An 11,715-nucleotide genomic window follows, 5' to 3' on the forward strand; every position below is an offset into this window, starting at 1 on the left:
CCCCGTCCCTTCCGCCTTCCCTTCTTGGCTGGCTGGCTGGAATCTCGTGTCCTCTTGCTTTGCATCCCTCCACTACTCTGCCACAGCACAGCACCACACATACCACCCACCGGAATCAATCCGCATCTCGCCGTCTTCGCCAATCTCGTCGCTAAACCACACGTGCATCTCTCGCCGGTTATCTCCTGACTGCCTCACATACATCGCCCGCACACCACTCCACCTTCCCGTACCACGCTCCCAGACCACCATGGCAGCCAAGAAAGACATGCGCCGCGACGACCTGAGTAAGGAATGCTCCGCACCTCATCACGTTGAGTGTTGCATGACCCTATGAGGCATCACCGGCTGACCAGGTCCTTTGTCCCACCCACAGTCGTCCCCTACTCCGATCCTGACAAGGACAAGGAAAACACAGACTTCCAGAGTCAGTTGCCAGACTGTCTGACCGATCGTCACACACCCTCGATTCTAATCACCATGCAGGCACAATGACAAGCACCTTGCCCATGGCTGCCGTAAGTTGTGCCACCCATCCCCTCTCGCCAACACGTGATCGGGTGTCGTCCTTCTTATGCACGGCTGCTGACCGACGTGCAGATATTCACGAGGAACAAGTATGCGCTGTGCACGCCAATCATCGAAGATGTCCCGGAGCTAATGTACTTCACCATCGTAGGATGCTCGGCTGGACGGCTGTTCTCTTCGCCATCCAGCAGTGGCTGTCCGAGACGCCCGCGCAAAAGGCCAACTCTGCCTCGCCGGCGTATCTGTCTATCGGCATGTCAGTGCTTTCGCTGGGTGTTGTAGGTTCAGGTACCTGACATACCGCTCCCGTAATATTCTAATTGACTTCGCAGGGATACATGCCTTTGTTCATGCCGCCTCCTCCTGGATCCAGGCCGGGAAGCGGCACCGAAGCTCCCGCAGCTGCACCTCCCTCATAGCTCACTTCTTCACAATACTTGCGTTCAAGCGATTGCATTGGATTCGAGATACCTTTCAACAACAATTCCCATCACCGTCTTGCTCAGATGGTAAGTCCACATCTTGAAGGCTTCGACAGACAGGCCGAGGCAGTCAAGTTTGCGAACTCCATGCGATCTGGACTCAGCCACCTGCAGGTGTAGAAGAATGCGTTCTTCACTTCAGCCGTCCAAGATTATTTTCATTTCCTTTCGTCGCTGTCTTTTCAAACATGCGACTGATTGACACGAACACGGGCGAGCTCAAAGAGTACACGGGCTCTCAAATACCACCTTACGTCGCTCTCTCCCACCGCTGGACTGACGATGAAATCACTTTCAAAGACTACATCAAGGAACGTAGAAGAGAGTCTCTGGGCTGGAGGAAAGTCGTCCTCTTTCGCAAAGTTGCCCGATTGCGTGGCGTCCACCATGTCTGGATCGACACAGTCTGCATTGACAAGAGGAGCAGCAGCGAGCTCAGTGAGGCGATTAACTCGATGTACCAATGGTACGCAAACGCCATCGAGTGCTATGCATATCTCTCAGATGTGGATGACGCCCTGGATGAAACATTTGAACAGCTACGCTCTTCGGTGTGGTTTACACGTGGCTGGACGTTGCAAGAACTAGTCGCACCCAAAAGCGTCAGTTTCTACACCAGCAACTGGATCGCGATGGGATGGTGCGGTCACGAAACCGGATACGAAAACACCATGACCACCTTGGGCAGGCTACTTGAGCGGAATATAACCAAAGTGATTTCGAAAATCACGTCAATCCCGGTCGAAGTCTTCGAGCACAACGTCGTGATCTCTTCGCGACGCACTGCCGAAAAGATGAGCTGGTTGCGGAATCGAACAACCACTCGCGAAGAAGACATGGCGTACTGCGCCTTAGGCCTCTTCGGCATCAACATGCCCTTGTTATACGGCGAAGGCTCGCGCGCCTGGAACCGTCTCCAAGAGGAGATCATCCGCACGAGCAATGACGAAAGCATCTTCGCCTGGAGCGGCCTACCAACCCCTTTACGACCGTTCCGGACTGTGCCCATTCTCGCGACTTCTCCATCATCCTTCCTCAACCAAAAATTGCCCCGCATGCTAAAAAACCGATTCTCTCGAAACCCCTACACCATCACAAACCAAGGCCTCGAGTTGCGCCTCAAAGCGGGCACAGCTTACAAAACCACAGTACAGACGTCCCATTCCGTCGAGCGAGCAGTCTCAAGCGACCTCCTCGCCATCCCTCTCAACAGCGTCATCCAGTCTGATCATTCCATCCCCGCATGCCACCTTCTGCTCCTCCTCTCGCAGCCCTGCGGACACTACGATCGCGTACTCGCGTCCACGACCACCATCCGCTATGCGGCAGACGACTCGCCCGACTTGCTCCAGAACGAGGAGACGGTATACGTGCACACGACGACGGTGATGCAGGCGCGATGCTATCAAAATACCGCGACAATCGGGAAGAAAAGCGCGCCGCCTTTGGTGCATCCTTATACGACGTATTTGGACGCGGATGTGGAGGCGTTTGTGGAGAGGGCCGAAGGGAGGAGTAAGTAAATCGCCTGCTTGGGCGGCGAGTTCAATGGACCCCACTGTACCGGGATAGAACAAGCCAGCGAGGTTTGATTCGGACCACATGGCTGTTGGGGGATTCTTTGTCGTGGGAATGGCGCTGTGAGACGTCTGTTTGCGTATGCCACGTGAGGAGACGACCTGGAAAGTGTTGATCTCCTTTTCGAGAAGCAGGGCGTCCGCGCTGTAGGGTGGGATGAAGTACCCCTTCTCCAACTTACTGCCAATGCCAATGCCATCGATACGTAATCTCCCTGATCTGGACGCGTCTACTTGACGAGCTCTCGGTGGGACTGGCAAGCACCAGCTGGGGTCAATCGCTGCTCTATCCGGCTGCACGACCGGCCAGCGACGAACTCAAGAAAGGGGGAAAGATCGGGGGAAGGGTAGAGCTTTCGCACAAGGTAGAGGTGAGCTGGAGGAAACTTAAGTGTCTCTCTTGCAAAGCACGTTGAAGTGCACTTTTTGATTCTCGTTCTTTGTACAAATGTATATCGATCGTCGGCCTTCTTGTGGCACTTTCCCTCTGACCTCTTCCAGCCTCGAGTGCAGAGGGGTGCCTGGGAGGAGGGTATTTACATCACCTCAGCCCCTCGTATCTATGTGTTCTTCATATCCTTAAAATCCCCCACCCTCTCCGCACTCAGCAGCGTATTATGCCTCGCCCTCTTCTTCAACACATTCTCAATAAACGCCTCACCAGCTTTATAACTACTCCTCACCAACGGCCCACTCGCCACATACAAGAATCCCATATCCAACGCCCGCTGCCTCCACAGCTCGAACGTGTCCGGCGTCACGTACTCCTCGACCTTCATGTGTCGCTTCGTCGGCCGCATATACTGCCCGAACGTCACGACGTCGACGTCCACGGCGCGGAGTTCTTTCAAGGTGCGGTAGAGCTGGTCCTCTGTCTCGCCGAGGCCGAGCATGATGGAGGTTTTTGTGATGAGGGTGGGTTTGGCTTCTTTGGCGGCTTTCAAGACAGCCAGGGACTGTCTGAACTTCGCTCGTCGATCACGAACCATGGGCGTGAGTTCCTCGGTCGTCTCGACGTTGTGCGCGTAGACGTCCAGCTCCGACTGTGCGACGAGTTTGACCATTTCGATGTCGCCCGCGTAGTCGCCCGTCAGGGCCTCGACAAGGATCTGAGGAGCTTTCTGTTTGATCTTCATGATCGTCTCCGCGAAGTGGCGGGCGCCACCGTCGGCCAAGTCATCGCGATCTACACTGGTGAGGACGACGTATCCCAAGCCCCATCTCTTCAGCGCTTCGGCGGTGTTTTCCGGCTCGTGGGGATCGAGCGGCGGGGGTTTGTTGGAAGTTTTCACGCTGCAGAATCTACAGCCTCGCGTGCAGGTGTCGCCCATGAGCATGATCGTCGCCGTGGCGGCACTCTTGTTAGAGCCGCCCCAGCAGTCGCTGATATTCGGACATCGGGCCTCCTCGCAGACGGTGTGGAGGTTCAGACCGCGGAGATCGTTCTTTATGCGTTTATAGTTGTCATTCGTAGGTATAGGCGTCTTGAGCCATTCCGGGAGGCGGGTGTGTGTGCGTTTCTTGCCCTCGGGGCCTATCTGGACGGTTCGGAGTTCGTAGAGGTCTTCTTTGGAGAGGGGTTCGTCTTTGGGTTTCCCGGAGACGAAGTCTGAGAATGAGGGACCGGAGTTGAGACGGTCTGTGAAGGCGGTTGCTGGTCGGGGTTCTGATTTGGTGGTTGAAGGGGGTGGTGGGTTGTCGATCGTGGTGGCGAAGGAGCGTTTCTGCGGGATGAGGAGGGGTTTGCTGGTTTCGAGGAAAGTTGAAGAGACCAGGCGGCGCGCGGGTGCTCGTAGGGAGGCCATTGTCGGGGGTGTATAGGGAGGTCGTGTGGTGGTTGTGGTGTTATCGAAGCATTGCAGTGTTGAGTGTTGAGGCCAATCCCGCGCAACGGTCATCGAAGTCGTGCTAAAGGGAATCGAGGGCCGACTTACCCGCTCCGAAAATCAAGCCATCCGATTCGTCGGCCCGACTTGACTTCCCATCTCAGGCCATCTCGAACTTCACATCTACGATACATCACACTCCTTCATATCTCCAATGTCCAGCAGCCCCTCCGCATGGATGTCGTCGTGGTGGGACAGATACTTCGCTCCCGGTGACGTCCGGGCTGCTCGTCGGCAGGAAGAGCAGCAGATCCACAAGGAACTCGAAGACCTTGAGAAACGGCCGGCTCCTATAATACCAAATCGAATAGACGCCGCCCATCGCGCTCGCCGCCAGAATGCACTCCTCTTCGGTGGTCTGGCCTTTACATTCCTCTCCGCCTTCATCACCCGGCGATCCTTGACTCGAAAACAACACATCACCGCGTTATATCCTCACCTTTCAAAAACGACCAAGGGATCCCCGGTCCCTAAGCTAGAGGTCCCCCATTTCACAACCTCCAACAATCAAGCCAAAGCCGAAGGTGGTCTGGACGCCGTCGAAGCCCTCTTCCTAGCCACCATCAACGTCGGCGCGATCTTCATGGCAGGCACGGGAGCTGTGATGAAGTTCTTCGACATTGCGGATATCGAGGATGTGAGGGAACTCGTGAAGAAGGGAACAGGGCAAGATCTCTATGGCGGTGATGCTGAGGCGGACAAGGAGATGGAGGAGTGGGTCGCTGGGGTGCTGGCGAAAAAGGATGAGAAGGGGACCTGGGACTTCCAGAGTACCATTGCGGAGAAGTTGAAGGAGCTGGATGACATCGAGAAGAGGAAGGCGCAGAAGGTCGTGGAGCAAGATGTTGAAAAGCGATGAAGCTCTTGAACGAGACGGTTTTCGATACCGTGATATCTCCACTCCAAGTATAGACGGACGCAATGCAGGAGACGGCGATGTGGTCAGCTTGCCCAAACGAGCGCAAGGACGTTGTGCGCAATGGGACCTGTGCTGAGGCAATCATGCGCTCCAGGTCCGTGCCGCCGAGCACAATTCACTTGTTGCGGACCTCTTCCCCTCAATTTGGGACGAAGGTGTTCGCATGTTGCCTTCATGCAGGGACTACGAGCTCAACGGTCTCCTCCAGTAACATTTGACCCACGTTCATCACGCCATGTCAAACCATGTTATCTGGAAGAGGAGATACAGCTAATCAGACACCCCAGTGGCCATCAGTGGGTGGTAAGCCAAAACCTCCTAAGAGTCATCAATCACATGAGAAGCGTCTTGAAACATCACCATCTATGCAACTCTCCTATACATCCAAACACTTGTCCCACCTCATTTCTACCAATCTTAAACAAAATGCCCGAATCCTCCACCGGCAAAGAAGTCGTTCGACAGCCCGTCCTCCTTTCCAGCATCGACTTCACAAAATGTAATCAACCCGGCTGCCTCGCATCCAAGAAGAAGTCCCCCAAAGCGTCATATTGCAGCCGCCGTGAGGTTTTCTGCCCAGAATGCGAAGGATCGTCTTGTGCTCATGCATACAGATACCTGTAAAGAAAAAGGCTGCTATCAGGGCTGTGGCGAGGCTGAGTATTGCAGCTCGATCCGTGAGCCTTCAGATCTCGAGGTGGAGCATGTGCGTGTTTGTAGCTGATGGGGATGTGTTTAGATGGGGTGCTCAATTGGAATCAGAGGCGGTCGTGAGTGGGTTTGGCTGGGAACGGATTGATGTATGAAGTCTTGACCTAATACTGATGATCTTGCAATTGGGAAGGTGGCTGCGCCCAGGGTTGTTGTTGTCCACAATCTCCGTCTCGGAGATGATCTGGAATCAATTCATAGACTTACCAAGTTTCGACTTGCTGCTTCCAATGGGAAAGCGTCGCTATGTATTCAAGACATCTGGTCAGGTTTCGCCGGCTTCGGCGTCAATCTTCGCTGTCGGGCTGAGCTGAAGAGCCTGCTGAGCTTAGGGGCACCGACAAAGGGGTAGCTTGGGTGCGTAGGTCGAGCTTTCAGCAGCGATGGAAAGAATGTAGACGTCATGAGAAGGAAAACAGGGTGCGAATTGATATCAGGGATACAACGTACAAAAGAGATGCGACTTGCAGTTGCAAGGAGGACGATTCTGGGGCAAACTCTCCTGAAAACAACATGATCATGCCCTCGACAAGGAATATCAGCCTGGTCTTCAAAGCCGTCCCCAAAGGCATGCCCATACCTGGCGAGCACCTGATCATCGAAGACCGTCCAATCGACCTTGAAAAAATCCCCGAGAATGGACTCGTCGTCCGCAACATTTACAATTCCCTCGACCCTTACATGCGGCTGATGCTCGTCGAGCCGGACACGAAGCACTATCGCAAGCCGTGTACCCTCAATAGCCCACTGCGTAGCCTAGCAGTGGCAGAGGTGATCCACTCGTCATGCGACGACTATCCCATCGGAACGCTAATTCGAACGAGTCTGCCGATTGCAGAATATTCCGTCCTGAGCAGAGAGGATATCGACATGGCATCGTCGAGTGCGAAGGTCAAAACACTTCCTTCGTCCACCACGCTCCACCCAGCTTACTACCTCGGTCCCCTGGGAATGCCCGGCCTGACAGCGTACTCCTCGCTCTTCGAAATCGGCAAGCCCCGCCCTGGCGAGACAATCTTCGTTTCCTCCGCCGCAGGCGCCGTAGGCCAGATTGTCGGACAAATCGCACGCCTCCAAGGCCTCAAAGTCATCGGCTCCGCAGGTTCGGCGTAGAAGTGCAGTCTCCTACGGCATGAGCTCGCATTCAGCAGCGTATTCAACTACAAAGAAGAATCGACACTCTCGGCTTTACAACGCCTCGCGCCAGAAGGGATAGACATCTACTTCGACAACGTCGGCGGCCAGACCCTCGAGGACGCACTGGCGTGCATGCGGAAACATGGCCGAATCATCGTATGCGGCATGCTCAGCCAATACGACTCCACGTCCTCCACGGACACCAGTCAAAGCTCGTACGGCGTCAAGAACCTCTTCCGGCTCTTCAGTCAGGGGCTGACGATGAGGGGCTTCCAGGTGGGGATGAGGGATTTCGGACCGAAGTATGAGGAGGACTTTGAGAGGGATATGGGGTTTTGGATTGGGGAGGGGAAGATTAAGGCTGTGGTAAGTGAGGTGACTGGGATTGAAAGGGGTGCAGAGGGGTTTGTGGGGATGTTGAAGGGGGACGGTTTTGGGAAGGCTTGTTTGAGGGTTGAGGGGTCCGGGGTTGGGGGAGGGGATGGGAGGGAGTTATTTAGAAGAATTTGAAGGGGATGTGGAGTACTGCTGGCGGATTGATTGTTGTGTCTCGGAAACAGAAGTTCTTTCCGTGCGTCACATGCTTGCCAAGAATAGCCATGTGGGATTTTTTCGCGCTAGCGTTGAGCGTCTAAACTTGAAAACTTCGATCTTATCGAGCCTTGAGCAGCAACTCAAGCCTCAATGTCAAATCTACCTCTGATCGCCGCAGCACCCCAACCGTACATTGGAGCCCTTCACACTACTGCCAAGAGGTACTAGGGGCGGTCTTTACAGGCTCAAAATTGATGTCTCACACTCCAAGTACCTTATAGAGCAAAGTAAAGTATGCGTGGCCCAAATTCTAGAAGATAGGAGATCGAACAGAATTCGTCCATGGCTGCAATTTCATGCTTGGAAGTTTCTGCCATTGTCAAGCAAGCAAGCAAGCACGCGGAACCATCTCGTGGCGTGAACACTTGTTTAAAACCCCTCATCCCCTCCAGTCTCTTGCAGTCTCTCTACTCATCAAAATCACCAACCAAACCACGACGACTTCGAAGATGAACGCAACCTCCGACTTCGCCACCAACATCTGCGAAGCCTCCAAAGCAACCCTCGGACACCTCATCTTAAGCCTCCAGGATATCCAGTGTACCTCGCCAACTCCAAACACCATGGAATACCTCAGCACATACCCCGGCTCCATCGCGTTCCAGACCGTCTGCTTGCTCGTTGCTGTTGTCCCGGACGCGCTCATCATGATTGTGCCTATGCGCATGGGTTTCGGGTTCTATGGTGCCTTGGCTTGTAAGTACTCCCACGTACTATACTTCCAGGTCTTTTCTAATCCAAACATGCTTAGTCACTGCCCTGTTGCGGAGCCTGTTGCAAGACCTTTGGCACTTTTGTTCCCGTTTGGGCTTCTGAGTTTGGTGGAGAAGGACCGAGTGAAGGCATGCGACTGTCCGCAACAAGAGAGTGTGTGTTACTGGGAAACTAGCTGCTAGCGTCAGTTTAGCTGAATGCAGTTCAAAAGTGCAGAACAGGAAAGCTTTCACATGATTGCCAAGCAAACTTTGACGCACGTCCTTCCACTGAAACATACCGCCTTTTTTTCTTCCTCTGCGCAATACGTTCCAATTCAACCTCGCCTCATGTATCCTCCTATGCAGAATATCATCTGAATCGACAACATGAGTCTTGCTCAACTCCGCTGTATTCTTTGCGTGCTCGCATTGAACAGAGTGGGAACGAAACTCGGAAGCTGCTCCTCCGACGGCACCTCGTCGACTTCAGGAAGGGTTCCAACGTAAAAAAGTTCGCAATGATGACCATCGAGTCTACAAGGCTGGCGTGTGGATGGCGGATTATGTTCTAGTGAGCTAATTCGATCATCAGGCTGGCTGCCGGCTGCGGTTCAGTCCATGTTCGGTACTCCAATTCCGTTCCGTGTTCTGCAGAGCGCTGCGATGGATGGATGGAGAGCTGCAGTTCTGAATCCGCTTGTTCAGGGGGGTGCTGTTGTCTTGACGGGTGTTATGGAGGTGTTCAATTGGCGTGACGGGAACAAGACTGAGGTTTGAGAGAGGCAGAGACATGCTGCAAAGAGGACTGCGGTCTTGCAGAGCTTGACGTCTTTGGAAAGCTCATCAAAGACTGGTAGCCAGTGCGGGAATTCAGTCGTCTTCATTTACATGGTCAAACTACTAGCGTACGTTTCGCAGGGGCTTATGGGGCAGCTTCTCTCGGAATTCCGCGTGCCGAACTCGGCCAGTCCCAACTACATCAAGTAGAGAATATATGATGCTTGAACGTGCATCACTTTCTCTGCAAAACGCAACTCAAAACTTTTCGAAAGACCATGAGCCCGCAGACCCACAGTCATAAGCGTGTCTTGCTCTACTGCTTCGTGATATGTCTCGCGCCGGTAATGTAATGGGACCCAAGAATTACTCACTTATGAGACTGGCTGACCATGTCGTTCTTTCCACACAGATTTGGATTTGACTATGGAGGGACCACTGGGTTCCTCGCCATGCAAAGGTACAGAAAACATTGACCAAGCTTGTTCAGGCTTCACCATTGACCGGCCATCCTGCTAGCTTTGTTCGTGACTTTGGCACATATAGCCCGGACGCCGGCGCATACATCATTACTGCAGACAGCCAAACACTCTTAACTGGCACACCACTTGCATTGGCCTGTGTTGCGGCATGGATCTCGGGACCGTTTGGCTCACGATTCGGTCGACGTGCTGGCCTCGTCTTGGCTGCCATCACGGCACTCATTGGCCCCTCTGTCCAGGCTGGAGCGACTCACTGGTACCAAGTCGTGCTAGGTCGATGTATTTCGGGTCTGGCCATTGGTTTCGCATATAACTTCGCAGTTGCATATTGGACCGAGGTGACTCCTGCTGCCTTGCGTGGCATGGTCGTGGTAATGTACCAAGGCGTGACAAACGTGGCCCAGTTCATAGCACAGTGTATCAACCAGGGAACGCATGCCATGGACAACCGATGGGCTTACCGAATCCCATTGCTGGTCGAATTGATTGCCCCTCTCTCGCTCCTGATCGCCTTGGTGTTCATGCCGGACACACCCAGTAAGCACTTCCCACTTTCTGTTCGAATCAGGGCGCGATCGCTTGGCCGATGGTCCAGTATTGACAGCTTCTTGCAGGGTGGCACGCCTCACGCGGAAGAGATGAAAAGGCAATGTCTGCCCTGCGCCGCTTACGAGGCTCAACATATACCGAAGAAGAGTTGGAAGCTGAGCATGCGGAGGTCGTGGCTTTCATCGAAATCGAGCGGTCGTTACGAACGTCTACCTCCTTTGCCGATTGTTTTCGCGGGACCGATCGTCGACGGACACTGCTTACCATCGGAATGACTTTGAGTCAAGCGTGGTCTGGGATCGCCTTCATTTCGAGGTAACGACTATCGACGCATCCGACTTGCACTGTACACGAGGGCTGACTGCGAGGCGATCTGCAGCTACGGCACATACTTCTTTCAACTTTCCGGTATCCAGAATGCTTTCACAATTACCATTGTTACCGGTGTTTGCGGCATTGCTGGATCCATCTCATCGGTGGTTCTTGTTGGCTACGTGGGACGACGCAAGATCCTTCTCGCCGGGTCCATTGCCTGTGGCATATCGATGTTAATCATCGCCATCGTTGGTGTCGCGGCGCCTGGTAAAGCAGCAGCGCAATCTCTCGCCGCTTTCACGTGCATCTACATCTACGCCTACGGAGCCTCTTGGGGCCCACTTACGGGTATATCGCTTGGGGAACTACCGTCAACAACGCTTCGCTCGCGCACAATGGCCATCGGCACGATCGTCGCCTGGACAAGCGATATCCTAATCGTCTGCAGTATTCCATACCTGATAGACACCCAATATGCAAACCTTGGCACCAAGATTGGCTTCATCTTTGGAGGTCTGGAGGTCCTGATTTTTGTGTGGACATTCTTCTATGTGCCAGAGCTGAAGGATCGTTCTTTGGAGGAAATTGACGAGATGTTCATGAACGTGAGTACTATGCCCTCTCTTACACTTGACATCTCTTCTGCTTTGACCGGGATTTCCTGACAAGATTTAGAATGTACCTGCTCGAGCCTTCAGTGCCTATGTCACCAGCGGCCAAGTCCAACACGTTGATGTGGAGTTAGTACCGGGCAAGCAGGATGTTATATATTCAAATCCTTGATTCAAGGACTTAAGAGTGTCTCGGAACGCCACCAATTATGTTGTACGTTCGATTGGAGGAAAAACTCATTAAAAGTCGGAGTGTGTACTTATGATCCTGTTCACGTCATATAAATACTTCCCTATGGAAACAATTTCAAACTCGTCGTCAAGAATTTTGCTACGCATAGATACACGCGGAAAAGGATGGAGGCACTAGAGCATTTGCTCCGCGGAAGTCTCAATGGACACGATTATACCGTCACCTTGTCCTTGACAGCCGTCTTTTTTTACTTGACAAG

The 11,715-nt window shown here is 53.4% G+C and overlaps 6 protein-coding genes across 6 annotated transcripts; 5 read left to right on the plus strand and 1 right to left on the minus strand.

The window, feature by feature from the left end:
• Positions 1–250: 250 nt before the first annotated feature.
• On the plus strand, positions 251–947 carry M409DRAFT_26560 (uncharacterized protein; the record flags this gene model as incomplete). The annotated part of the gene is made up of 6 exons (XM_033808165.1): positions 251–287; positions 377–427; positions 487–518; positions 601–617; positions 680–806; positions 861–947. The coding sequence occupies 6 exons, from the start codon at positions 251–253 to the stop codon at positions 945–947; spliced, it is 351 nt and encodes a 116-aa protein (XP_033664003.1).
• Positions 948–1,198: 251 nt separating this feature from the next.
• On the plus strand, positions 1,199–1,981 carry M409DRAFT_37306 (uncharacterized protein; the record flags this gene model as incomplete). The annotated part of the gene is made up of 1 exon (XM_033810709.1): positions 1,199–1,981. A coding segment is annotated over one exon (783 nt), but the record flags the coding sequence as incomplete, so codon positions are not given.
• A 1,166-nt stretch (positions 1,982–3,147) lies between these two features.
• Positions 3,148–4,392, minus strand: M409DRAFT_68737 (uncharacterized protein; the record flags this gene model as incomplete). Its single annotated transcript, XM_033817970.1, has 1 exon — positions 3,148–4,392. One exon carries the CDS (start codon positions 4,390–4,392, stop codon positions 3,148–3,150), a length of 1,245 nt encoding a protein of 414 aa, XP_033664005.1.
• Positions 4,393–4,651: 259 nt separating this feature from the next.
• Positions 4,652–5,332, plus strand: M409DRAFT_57786 (uncharacterized protein; the record flags this gene model as incomplete). Its single annotated transcript, XM_033813727.1, has 1 exon — positions 4,652–5,332. One exon carries the CDS (start codon positions 4,652–4,654, stop codon positions 5,330–5,332), a length of 681 nt encoding a protein of 226 aa, XP_033664006.1.
• Positions 5,333–6,616: 1,284 nt separating this feature from the next.
• Positions 6,617–7,750, plus strand: M409DRAFT_68738 (uncharacterized protein; the record flags this gene model as incomplete). The annotated part of the gene is made up of 2 exons (XM_033817971.1): positions 6,617–7,212; positions 7,255–7,750. 2 exons carry the CDS (start codon positions 6,617–6,619, stop codon positions 7,748–7,750), a joined length of 1,092 nt encoding a protein of 363 aa, XP_033664007.1.
• A 2,076-nt stretch (positions 7,751–9,826) lies between these two features.
• Positions 9,827–11,317, plus strand: M409DRAFT_37302 (uncharacterized protein; the record flags this gene model as incomplete). The annotated part of the gene is made up of 3 exons (XM_033810708.1): positions 9,827–10,325; positions 10,403–10,652; positions 10,717–11,317. Coding segments are annotated over 3 exons (1,350 nt in total), but the record flags the coding sequence as incomplete, so codon positions are not given.
• Between the last annotated feature and the right edge of the window lie 398 nt (positions 11,318–11,715).

The sequence above is a fragment of the Zasmidium cellare genome (assembly GCF_010093935.1).
Source record: "Zasmidium cellare ATCC 36951 unplaced genomic scaffold M409scaffold_32, whole genome shotgun sequence".
Taxonomy (NCBI): domain Eukaryota; kingdom Fungi; phylum Ascomycota; class Dothideomycetes; order Mycosphaerellales; family Mycosphaerellaceae; genus Zasmidium; species Zasmidium cellare.